This window comes from Silurus aristotelis (genome assembly GCF_946808225.1).
Source record: "Silurus aristotelis genome assembly, chromosome: 9".
Taxonomy (NCBI): domain Eukaryota; kingdom Metazoa; phylum Chordata; class Actinopteri; order Siluriformes; family Siluridae; genus Silurus; species Silurus aristotelis.
The window spans coordinates 25,133,426-25,147,070 of NC_139582.1; the positions used below are offsets into that span (position 1 = coordinate 25,133,426).

Consider the following 13,645-nt stretch of genomic DNA (forward strand, 5'->3'; position numbering starts at 1 on the left):
TCTTTTAAACTTTTCACATGCAGACTGAGATATTTTTTACTTTTTGTCTTGGCAGACATTGATAAAACTTTTCTTCTTCTTGCAACTCAGAGCCCAGTTTTGTAACGTGTCTGGGATATGTGGAGTATTAGAAAGCTCTGTTGTCTAATAATGCTCTTTGTGTAGGGTGGTTCTCTTATAAGAAAATAGGAATTGTTTGGACAATTTAGGCTATTTTACAACAATAAAGATTTTTTTTTTTATAGAGAGGTAGGGTAGAAAAATACCTTATTGTAAGTAGTCAGGCCTGTTAATCTATTATCTCAACCAGGGATCACCTGCAGAAAGAGGGAAGAGTAATTAAAACTTTATAATCCTGTAAGTTCATACTGTGATTGATATCACAGTTTTATACTATCAATCACAAGTAGAAATAAAGACATTTTTTTTTTTTGCACCAGAAAATGTAGAAATGTATAATGGTTCTCCCAGGCCACCACACAGAAGTACCATATTTATTTATTTTTATACTTTAGTAAATATCATTGGATACAAAGAGCTAACTACTTAACAATCCCAAACCCACATCATTCAAAACAAAAATGGTAGAGTGAGAAAGCTTTTCTTTTTATGTCATTATGATTCCTTAAATCCAATGTGTTGGTAGAGAAAAATTTCCACTCAGCACATTGCTTTTTTTAAGTTATTGTTGGATTGAATTTAAGGTAAGGTCTGCCTTTAAAAATGTCCCTAACTGCTGAGGTTGTCTCTCTAACTGCCAAGGGTGTGATTAATGATAATCGTTTATAAATGTGGAATTGTGTACTGAGGATATGATGTGGCAAATGTTCAAAACCCTTCCAGTAATAAGACTTCTAGGAGCTCTCTTCAAATTATTTGTCATATTAGTCATTAGTCATGCCTTATATTATTGCCTCCCAGAATGACATTGTCAGAAAATTTTGATTAAAAAAACTTTGTAATGTTTTAATTTTGATACTAGGACTAAATAACCTTGTGTCTGTCTTCTTTCTTGTCTGTCTTGTTATGTATAAAAAAAATTTTAGCGCTACCTTGCTCTATCTAGTTCTCTTGGTTGAACCCAAAAAATATATTTGGTCAAAATTACACTCAGCTTTCATTTGCTGGTCCTTTTTTAAAAGGCTAATTCTTATGCTATACTAATCTCAGAACCTGAGCACATACTTCTATCAAACTGAAGCTCTGAAAACAGAGCACAATACAATGTATCTCTTGTTAGGGGAAACAGGTAGAGAACTGTCCAAGTCCTAATGCTTCTGCCCACTCTTCAGATCAGTGTCAGTGTCACATGCCTAAAACTTAGACCATCCATAAAAACAATAACACTATGCTGTCTGAATAGTGTTCACCACTTGGTATTACTGTTAGCCATCAACGGGCAAAGGAGTAAACTGATAGCACAAATATCTGGAGCATTTTTCCATTTGGAAGCAACCATGGTGCTCCTCTTTCAGTGAGCTGATGGCAGAGTATTTCTTTTTGTGGGGGATCTGCCAGGCCATGCTGATTAAGGTCATGTGGGAGAGGAGACAGGCTTAGCCTCAGCCAGCAGGGAGGATGAGTGAAGGGGATCAAAGTCATCATTCCATATTCTGAGACAATTAACTCATAATTCACATACAAAACAGGACAATGACATCAGAGTTTTACTAAAATCACCCATTAATATATGGCTGTTAGGAAACAAAGCAGACAGATATTTAGATTCGCAGGCCTGAATGATTTTAAATAATGTGTTGTGCCTTAATTTTCTGTGATCTCGTAGGAAACGGATGACTACAGATATTTTGACCCAAAAATGCTTCGTGGCAGTGAAAGGTAAATATGTTCATATTATAATGAGTGCTTCATTCATAAAACCTTTCAATCATGAAAACAATTTGCTTTTGTTGCTCACTTATAAGAAACTAATTAAATCAAGTTTAAAAAAAAAAAAAAACAAGTGACCCACATGTATTGTTAGTACTTTAACTTACATCATCAAAACATTAGAGATTTTTTTCTTTCTTTATCAAATCTTTATCAAACTGGTGTCCTATTAAATAATGAACTCACCTACTATTTAATCCTTCTAGTTCCATCCCAAGGAATAAAAATCCTTTTCAAGAGGTAGGTTTGATTTTTTTGTTGGTGTTTTACAATCTATGCAGAATTACTATTATAATATTTACATTTTTAAATGTATGCTTGGCCATTTTCAGTGAACAGTTAGTATCAAGAATAGGGCTGCAATTAATTATTATTTTGATAATTGATTAGTCTGATGATTAATTTATTTTTATTTTTATTTACTTTTAATCGGTAAAAAATTATATATTTTAAAATGAGATGTTTTGCTTATAATAACAATATAAAACACTAATTAAGGGTATTTATGTATAAAAGTGTACTTAAAAAATGCAAAAGAAACATATCGAGTTTAACTACCTTTTAATTGACATTTTAAAGCTAATAGTGGCTGCTTGTTGAGGAGTACATGGGGATTTCTCCTTGAACAAATTCCCCCATGATGAGTTGTTTCTTTCTGTAAAATGAATAAATAAATAAAACATAAAATTAACAGCATTTGAGTGTGCAAGGTGAAGCAATTTGTGTAAATCAATATTTGTATTGTATTTTGCAAATGGCAAGTTGACAACCATGCTTAAAAAAATCTATATAAAATATAATACATTATTATTTTGACAATTTTTGTTTAAAAAAATCAAATACACAGACATCTGTTTAGATAAATTACTGTTGTTGAAGACAAATGCTATAAAAAGAGAATGAAATGGAGAAACGCACCAAGCTAACAGGCTTGATAAAATATATACCGTAATTTCCGGACTATTAAGCGCACCGAAATATAAGCTGCACCCACTGAATTTTACAAAGATTTTTATTTTGAACATAAATAAGCCGCACCTGTCTATAAGCCGCAGTCTACATTGAAACTAATGAACTTTACACAGGCTTTAACGAAAGACAGTGTCTGTTACACTGCTTGTATCTAAACAGTAGCCTACCAAGTCATTGTTCACTGTCTTTCTCCTTTCTTTCACAACAATTTCTCTCAAAAGTTTATCTTTTGGCATCGTCGTGTGTTTAAAAAATCACCATCGGTGAATCTGCTCTCCCGATGCCGTGCAGCTCAGAACACATGCCCGGTTGTTTTCAGCGTGACGAATGATTCGCATTTCCTGTTGACAGTCCGAGTGAGGGTCAGAGGAACCTCATCCATATTTATGATGTGGTGCGGCCCGATTCAATGGGAGCGCATCTCATTTAATATAAAGAATTTCATTGGTTCACCTGAACCCATTCGGCGATTTCATTGGTCTAATGATATGGGGCTCAGTTTTTTGGCTTAAAGCTTGTGAAACCGGGAAAAACCCCGGAAAAATCCATAAATTAGCCGCATCATTGTTTAAGCCGTGGGATTCAGAGAGTGGGAAAAAAGTAGCGGCTTATAGTCCGGAAAATACGGTATATGCATTGATGTACAAATGCATAAGTATTTGCTGAAACCCACAACAGTGACTAAAAGTATAATAGTTTACTGCTGCTGTTATTTTCTGCTTTTAGATTTAGTGTTTGTTCGCTCGCACCATTTAATTTAAATCTCTCACTATGTTGTGAGCAAGCTGATTGCGCAACCTGAGTCACGACAGAACAGATCCAGTGCGACTGTCCCGAAGTTACAAACAGTTTACCCAATAGCACTTTATTAAACTGTACCATTTTCACATGATGAGGATTATACAGTTTCTGCTAACAGTGCTGATGGTTTGCCTTCATCTGTGACACCAGTGTTTTATTTTCACGTGCTTGTGCATCACTGTGGTACTTCCATGCCACACAAGCTTGCTTTGCATAACTTCCAGGCACAGTTTTCCTTGTTGCGTTTAATATTAAATGCTCCTATGTCTTGAATGAAATGCGTAATTTGTCCTGCTTTTTTCCATTTTTATTCCCTATTCAAATGTTTGATGTGAACAATTGTTTTATTATTAATTTCTAAATTGATCTAATATCTAAATATTGCCTTTGCTTTACAGGCAATTGTGTTTGTTGTTGGTGGGGGTAACTACATTGAATATCAAAATCTTGTTGACTACACAAAGGTATGTTTGTTTTTTTGTTTTGTTTTTTTAAATAGATTAATATACTGCAGAACATGAAACATTGCAGATACCTTGCTTTGCAAATTTTTTTATAATAAACACTCCCCTCTCCCAATAACCCACTAAGAGTGTAATGTCACAGTGCGCTTTTATAAAATCAGTTTATAAAAAATATAACAAAATTGTTTTCCATTTTAAGCAAAAATGTTTTGCTGGCCCTTGAGTGTGAATCTGAATTTTATTTTTTTTTTATTTTTTTTTATTTTTTTAAATAAAAAATGGTAATAATAATTTCAGCTAGGCTGTTGCTGACAGAGGGTTAGTGGAGTTCCAGTTCAACTACAGTGGGGGAGATAATTATCAGTCGCCACTGGCTTGCTCATCAGGGACAAACTTACGCTTATAAAGAACATATAAATTTTTATCACCACATTATCTGTGCAAAGCTGCTTTGAGACAATGTTCATTCAATTGAATTGAATAATTATTTGAGTTTACCCCCCCCCCCCCTACAAAAAATTAACAGTCTAGAATTGTAATGGTAGGTTTAACAGAGAGAAAAATATAATAAAAATATCCATAGAAATAAATTAATTAATATTATATATAAATTAATTTGTATTTGATTGAATGAAAAAGTATTTGATCCCCTACCAACCAGCAAGAATCCTCACCACAACACACCCAAATTACTCCTGTGCCTTTAAGAAAGTGCTCCTAATATCAACTCATTATGTGTATAAAAGACACCAGTCACAGAATCAACCTCTTCCATTCAGACCTCTCCACCACCATAGGCAAGACTAAAAGGATCAAAGGACGTCAAAGCAGAAACATTCTGCTTTGGGGCTGTTTCTCTGCGAAGTGTACAGGAAGACTTCACCACATAAACAGAGCCATGCACTGTAGAATTTTGGATGAGAACCTCCTGGCCTCAATAACCCAATACATACAATAACCCAAAACATACAACTAAGACAACAATCTGACGGTCTTGTCGCCCATTCCAGCCTTGTTTAGGTCTCAATCTTGTCCCTGATGCCCTTTGACTGCTCTTTGGTCTTTCCCATGATTGTGAAAAGGTTTGAATGGAAGAGGTTGATTCTGTCTTTTACAAACGTCTCAAGCTGATAATAGGAGTTCTTTCTTAAAGGTACAGGACTCATTTGTAGGAGTCAGAATTCTTGCTAATTTGATACAGGATCAAATACTTATTTCACTTGATCAAATACAAATTAATTTATAACCTTTTTTTAACGTTTCTTTCATATTCTGTCTCTCTAAGTTAAAATAAACCTATCATAAAAATTCTAGACTGTTCATTATTTTGTAAGGGGGGAAACTCAAAATCAGAAGGGCATCAAATAATTTCCCCCACTGTAAATTCTCCTGCATGGAAGGCAAAGTAGATATAAAATAAATAATGGCTCTCTGACTTAGTAGTTAAAGTGACAATTGTTGTCTCATCAGATCAAAAATAATTATTGAAGGGCTCGACTTTAACATTATCTTTACCCTTGTGGTTTAATTAAACCCCAATTTGTTTTAGGGTCATGACGTTCTATGTTTTTAGGCAAAAGGAGTTTCGGCCTTTTGAGGTCATCAGGTAGAGCAGGTGTAGATTTGTCTGTGCAAGGATATCACGTTTCCAGAGGCTGCCTCTATTTCGTAGTTGTATTTTAGACACCATAACCAATTCATCTATGTTCCACAGTATTCAGAACACCAAATAAATAATTCAAAGTAATGTATATTAATGACAAATAGTAAAACAATTAAGAGTTTGGGAGCCCATCCTGCAAACACTTATTTACACTATGCTTAATCCAAAAGTATGTTATTTTAGCTTTGTGTGGCGTTCCAGAGAAACATGACTCATTTAGTGCTGATGAAGTACTCTTCAGCCTCAGTATTTGCTAATGATGTTAGTGACCATTGCGTCATTGCTACAGTTAGGGATACTAAGTTACCGAAGTATAAGCCTCGTATTATTACAAGGCGATGTTTGCGGCATTTTACTGAGCAAGGTTTTCTCTTTGATATAGCACTATGACTGGGACAGGATTTTCCTTATTCCCGATGTTGAGTCTGCTTGGAATTTTTTTTTATGAAGGTTTAATATCGTCTATCAATAAGCACGCCCCGTTTAAAAAATTTAGAGTTAACAGTAGAAATAACCCTTGGTTTTCTGAAACTCTATCTGCTCTTATTCGTGAGCATGATGTTGCGTGGGCAATAGCTAGACAATCCAACTCATGCTCAGATTGGATCTGTTTCAGGCAGCTTCGAAATCGATGTACAGCTGCTATTAGAAAAGCTAAGGCTGATTATTTAATTGCAAATACTGCTAACTCAAATAATCCGAAGAAATTTTTCAGCTAAGAGGAAGTAAGATTAGCTCTAGTTTTCCTTCATGTATAAATATGGATTCCTCTAGTATTTCAGATAAAGAGCAGATGCTCAATTGTTTTAACAATCATTTTGTTGCATCTGGCACTTTGTTTGACACTCAAAATAATACATGTCTGGATTGTAACTCAGACTTTATGAATGCAGAAAGTCATTTAAAAAAGGAGGAGTTCAGGTTTAAACAAATCAAGAACTCAGATGTTTATAAAGCACTCAGATCACTGGACACAAATAAGTCACCAGGCCCTGATCATGTGGATCCCTTATATCTGAAATTAGCTGCAGATATTATTACTTCCCCATTAATTTACATTTTTAATCTCACACTAAATACTGGTGTTGTTCCGGAAATATGGAAATCAGCTTTTGTATTACCTCTGTTAAAAGGGGGAGATCCTGTGGAGTTAGATAACTACAGACCAATTTCAAAGCTTTGTGTTTTAACTAAGATTTTAGAACGTTTTTTTAGTGAACAGCTTACTTGTTGTTTGAATACAAACAAAGTGTTGTCTATAAATCTGGATTCCGCAAAAATCATAGTACCACTATAGCTGTTTTGAAAGTTTTAAATGACATAGTGGGATCAATTGATAAAGGTAATTTCTGTGCCTCTCTTTTTATTGATTTATCTAAGGCTTTTGACACGGTGGACCATGACATACTGTTGCATATATTGAAAAGTGTTGGTTTATCAAGTTACGTAATTTCTTGGTTTAAAAATTATTTAAGTGGAAGAACTCAATGTGTCCAAATTGAAAGATGTTTATCTGGTTCATTAGTTACTGCTAAAGGTGTTCCCCAAGGATCTGTGTTGGGGCCCCTTTTATTCACTATTTATATTAACAGTCTTGATCATGCAATACAAGATGTTAATCTCCATTTTTATGCAGACGACACTGTCCTGTACTGTAGTGCTTCCTCTGTGCAGCAAGCTCTGTGTAAACTTCAGTTAGCTTTTAATGTCATTCAGTCACGGCTTTCTAATTTAAAGCTTGTTTTGAATAGTGATAAAACTAAATATATGGTGTTCTCAGGTTCAAAGAAACTCGAAGGGGATTTGATTTCTCTTCAGACACTACAAGGTTCAATGATTAAATTAGTCAAAGAGTACAAATACCTTGGCATCATTGTCAATGATGCTTTATCATTTGGCTCTCATATTACTCAACTGATTAATTGAAAATTAGGCTTGGGTTTTATTTTAGGAACAAGTTTTGTTTGTCATTTAATGCGCGAAAGAAATTGATTTCTGCTACTTTTTTATCTGTACTTGATTATGGTGACGTAGTATATCAGTTTGCTCCAATCTCCATTCTCTCTACCTTAGATGCTGTTTATCATGGTGCCCTAAGGTTTATACTAAATTGTAAATCTTCTGTGCATCATTGTACCTTGTATAAAAGCGTGGGCTGGCCATCTCTGTTCAGTAGGAGAAAAATTCACTGGTGCATAATTATTTATAAAGCTATCTTGGGGATGTTACCTTCGTACCTTTGCAGTTTAACGCAACAGAAATCTGTTAGGAAATACTCTTTACGCTCTCAAAACTGCTATACGCTGTCAGTTCCTTTTGCTAGAACTGAACTGGGTAAGAAATCTTTTGCGTATGCAGCACCGTTTGACTGGAATCTTATCCGATCGAAATTGAAGTTGCAAAATCTTCTCTCCATGGACCAGTTCAAAGTAGCTATTTGGCAACTGGAAGACGACTCTGTGAAATGTAACTGTTTTTAAACTTTGTGAAATGTAATTGTTTTAACTGTATTTGTGATGTGTAAGTCTGTAACTGAATGTATTGCTGCTCATCTTGGCCAGGTCACTCCTGTGAATGAGATTTTTAATCTCAGTGAGTTTCTACCTGGTTAAATAAAGGTAATGATGATGGAATAATGATTTACTTTGCAGACCAAGCAGGGGAAAAAGGTGATTTATGGCTGCAGTGAACTGTTTAGTGCAGTGCAGTTCCTGAAACAGGTATTATTCTATTTTGTTTGTGCTAATTTTGGTTCTGTCCTAATCATGCTATTTCCAACACAGGGAAACGTTTGAATGAAGAAAACACCTCTGATATATTGTTTCTCCAGAGGGACACACTGACAAAGATGCTATGTTTAACTTTTTTCTAAGAGACAGTTATATAAAGCTTTTCCTTATTATGTAGCACTATTGGGTCCAGACAGTTCAAACGATTGTGATTAGAAGTGAAATAGAAGGTCTTTTATACCTGACAATATCAGATGTAATAACTCACCTGTGTCTGTAATATATTTAGAACTTTTCACACTTCCAAATTCACACTATTTGTACACTGTATGTAGTGTTTGAACACTATATACAGTTTATATATTTGTGTTTACTTTATGTAAAGTCTTTATGTACTTTATTTCCACAGCTGTCTCAACTTGGGCAGAAGTAGGTCTAACCTTGGAAAACCAGTTTTTCCTGCTTTCAAATTGACTGTCAATTCCTCTTTATTTCTACATCATTGTCCTTCTAACAACTAAATTGCTAATGTTCAATATACTTTGTAATGTTTAGCATACGGTTATTTAATTAAATGATTAATACCACTGTCAATAAAGTTTGAATCTTTCACAACATGGACAGCCTGACAATGCATTTCATGTGAATTTAATATGCCATGAAGCTGATAAACATACAACAGATGAAGCAGATTAAGGGGGGTTAACTGCATTTGTGTAGCTTGTTTAGAATTTGTTAGTGACCTAACAGCTTAGTGGTTAACTGTCTATAGACTGAAAAGTTAGTAAGCAATGATGTGCTTTAAGTGGAAACATCCCAGACTGGGCAGTGACTAGAGACATTCCAGGCACAATCTTTAATAGGTTTGGAAAATTAAGTATTCATTAGAAACCTGTATACTCTCATTAATCCTTTTTAAATTGTCATTTATGAGATATGTGCAGTGTGTAAACACAACAAGGTGGGGAACCTAATTTAGCGCTTTAATTTATTGCCCTTAGCACTATTTTATATTTAAAATGGATTCACTATTTTATATTTAAAATGGATTCTTATCCATCTTGACCACAGAGAGTGGCATCCTGAACAAAAACTACTACATCCTGCAGTGCCATGCATTACCCTAATATATGTATATTCAAAATATATATTTTTTCTATTAAATAAATGATCAAAACATGTTTAATTTTCAAACATTTATTGTTTACAATTGTGCCAACAAGTAACAGGGATTAACAAGGAACCAAAAAAAAAAATCAAACAATGTAAAAAAACTCTAACATTGCAACACTAAATATTATTTTCAAATTTTTAAAGCAACATTGCATGGTACAGTATTATTGATTGATGGCATGGTTGCATAGTACAGTAAAATTTGCATTTTCTCCTGATCTGAAATGCTGCATTTAAATGAACTAGAGTCAAAAATGTTGAAATAATGTCACTCCCAAAACTCATCTAGAAGTAAAAAATATATATATATATATATATATATATATATATATATATATATATATATATATATTTATTATTTTATATAAAATTTCATTAAATATTCTGAGGTAAAAATCTGATGTTCAAAAGTACTTAACTGCTTCTATAAAAACTAAGATTTGTCATTTAATGTCATTTCCTGTTTGGTCACGTCCTGCTAGTTGCTGGTTCTGTATGAGAAAAGGAGAGTTTGCTCTTGCTATTTTTTATTATTTCCTCAATAAAGCATCATAAAGGCAATGCCTTAAGTTCATTTACATTACATTAGAAGTGCTAAAAAAAATGATCTTTTGAAGAAAAGAAAAAAGATTTTTGATAAGCTGAAACGGTTGTTTGCTAAACAAGCTATGCTATGCTAATAGCCGTTGTAGCTGCTACTACAGAGAGGAGAGCACTTATACAGTCACTTATAATGGCATGTTTATCAACACATTGGCTCTAAATATTGTCATATCATTTTACTTAAGTTTTCACCGCAACATGTAATGAGGTAGTGTTACAGAAATGATCAACCTTACTACTGTCTTTATTCTTCTTGTTCTTTCGGCTGCTCCCGTTAGGGTCCGCCACAGCGGATCATCTGTCGCCATATTTTCCTGTCCTCTACATCTGCCTCTTTCAAATTAACCACGAGCATGTCTTCCCTCACCACTCCTATTTTTCTTGTTCCTGTTGACTCCATCCTCAGCATTCTCCTACCGATATACCTCATGTCCCTCTTCTGCACATGTTCAAATCACATGTTCGAACGTCCTACTTGGGCGGTCCCTCAAATAAACTCTTTAATACTGTCCATCGTCGCCACTCCCAATGAAAATCTCATCATCTTCAACTCTGCCACCTCCAGCTCCACCTTATTTCTTTAAGTCAAGAGCAGGTCTCACCACAGTCTTTAAACTTCCCTGTCACTGATACACTTCTTACACTTCACAAATCACTTCTGCCACTCTTCTCTACCCACTCCACCCTGCCTGCAATATTTTTTTCTTCTCTAACACACTCTCCACTCTGCATTACTTTGCACTGTACCTCCACCTCTCCAGGCTCTTTTCAACCTGCTCCCCACTCTCACCACAAATCACAATATCATCCGCAAACATCATAGTCCATGGAGACTCCTGTCTAAACTCGTCCATCAACCTGTTCAACACTGCAACCTGGAAATGCTTCAGATCCGATTCTTGATGCAGTCCAACCTCTACCTTGAACCAGTCTGTCGTTCCTACTGCACACTTCACTGCTGTCACACTGTCCTCATTCATGTCCTGCACCACCCTCACATACTTCTCTGACACACCTGACTTTTTCATACAATACCACAACTCCTCTCTTGGCACCCTGTTGTACGCTTTCTCTAAATCCACAAACACACAATGCAACTCCTTCTGACCTTCTCTATACTTCTCCATCAACATTCTCAAATCAAATCTTGCATCTGTAGTGCTCTTCCTTTGCATGATACGATACTGTTGCTCACAGATGGTCACCTCTTCTCTTAGCCTGGCTTCCACTACTCTTTCCCATAAATTCATTGTGTGACTGATGATCAAATTTATTTCCCTGTATTTAGTCTGCACATCTCCCTTATTCTTAAAAAATTGGTACCAGCACACTCCTTCTCCATTCCTCTGGCATCCTATCACCTTCCAAAATCCTGTTTTGTTATAAAAACCAAAAACAGTTTTGTTAAAAACTCCACTGCCATCTCTCCTAAACATCTCCATGCTTCTACTGGTATGTCATCTGGTCTTACCGACTTTCCACTCTTTATCCTCTTAATCACGGCTCTTACTTCCTCCTTACTAATCCTATCCACTTCCTGCTTCACCATCTCCACATCATCCAACCTTCTCTCTCTCTCTCTTTCTCTCTCTCTATCGTTTTCCTCAGCTGCTTAAAATACTCCTAAACACACTTAAAATCTTTTCAACACAGTCTCCTTACTAGTCAACACATTTCCATCTGCATCCTTTAATGCTCTAACTTGCAGCACATCCTTCCCAGCTCGGTCGCTCTGCCTGGCCTATCGCTAAAAACGATTCTGTCCTCATTGGCTATGGTTAAACTTGGTGTTTAGTCAGAGTTTCAACCCACTGCTCGAGAACACTACAGTATCAATGTTGAGTTGAATAGTCCTGTGAGCAAATTCTACAAATCCGATTCCAAAAAAGTTGGGACACTGTACAAATTGTGAAAAGGAATGCAATAATTTACAAATCTCATGAACTTATATTTTATTCACAATAGAATATAGTTAACATATCAAATGTTGAAAGTAAGACATTTTGAATTTCATGTCAAATATTGGATCATTTTGGATTTCATGAGAGCTAGACATTCCAAAAAAGTTGGGACAGGTAGCAATAAGAGGCCGGAAAAGTTAAATGTACATATAAGGAACAGCTGGAGGACCAATTTGCAACTTATTAGATCAATTGGCAACATGATTGGGTATAAAAAAAAAACTTTCAGAGTGGCAGTGTCTCTCAGAAGTCAATGGGCAAAGGATCACCAATTCCCCCAATGCTGCGGCGAAAAATAGTGGAGCAATATCAGAAAGGAGTTTCTCTGAAAAAAATTGCAAAGAGTTTGAAGTTATCATCATCAACTATAGTGCATAATATCATCCAAAGATTCAGAGAATCTGGAACAATCTCTGTGCGTATGGGTCAAGGCCGGAAAACCATTCTGGATGCCCGTGATCTTCGGGCCCTTAGACGACACTGCATCACATACAGGAATGCTACTGTAATGGAAATCACAACATGGGCTCAGGAATACTTCCAGAAAACATTGTTGTTGAACACAATCCACCGTGCCTTTCCAGCTAAAACTCTTTAGGTAAAAAAAAAAGCTATATCTAAACATGATCCAGAAGCGCCGGCATTTTCTCTGGGCAAAGGCTCATTTTAAAATGGACTGTGGCAAAGTGGAAAACTGTTCTGTGGTCAGACGAATCAAAATTTGAAGTTCTTTTTGGAAAACTGGGACGCCATGTCATCCGGACTAAAGAGGACAAGGACAACCCAAGTTGTTATCAGCGCTCAGTTTAGAAGCCTGCATCTCTGATGATATGGGGTTGCATATGAGTGCGTGTGGCATGGGCAGCTTACACATCTAAAGGCACCATCAATGCTAAAAGGTCTATCCGAATTCTAGAACAATATATGCTCCCATCCAGATGTCGTCTCTTTCAGGGAAAACCTTGCATTTTCCAACATGACAATGCCAGACCACATACTGCATCAATTACAACATCATGGCTGAGTAGAAGAAGGATCCGGGTACTGAAATGGCCAGCCTGCAGTTCAGATCTTTAACCCATAGAAACATTTGGTGCATCATAAATAGGAAGATGCGACAAAGAAGACCTAAGTTAAGCAAATAGAAGCCTCTATTAGACAAGAATGGGACAACATTCCTATTTCTAAACTTGAGCAACTTGTCTCCTCAGTCCCAAGATGTTTGTAGACTGTTATAAAAAGAAGAGGGGATGCCACACAGTGGTAAACATGGCCTTGTCCCAACTTTTTTGAGATGTTTTGATGCCATGACATTTAAAATCAACTTATTTTTCCTTTAAAATGATACATTTTCTCAATTTAAACATTTGATACGTTATCTATGTTGTA

At 35.6% G+C, this 13,645-nt stretch overlaps 1 protein-coding gene across 1 annotated transcript in view; it reads left to right on the forward strand.

Annotated features, from left to right (window-relative positions):
* scfd1 (sec1 family domain containing 1) overlaps window positions 1–9,136 on the forward strand; it is a 34,101-nt gene extending 24,965 nt beyond the window's left edge. The window contains exons 21-25 of the mRNA XM_083550698.1: window positions 1,787–1,839; window positions 2,097–2,130; window positions 4,062–4,127; window positions 8,442–8,510; window positions 8,929–9,136. Coding sequence (XP_083406824.1) covers window positions 1,787–1,839; window positions 2,097–2,130; window positions 4,062–4,127; window positions 8,442–8,510; window positions 8,929–8,952 — 246 coding nt within the window. The 3' untranslated portion in view covers window positions 8,953–9,136. The remainder of the gene's footprint in view (window positions 1–1,786; window positions 1,840–2,096; window positions 2,131–4,061; window positions 4,128–8,441; window positions 8,511–8,928) is intronic.
* The last annotated feature ends 4,509 nt before the right edge of the window (window positions 9,137–13,645 follow it).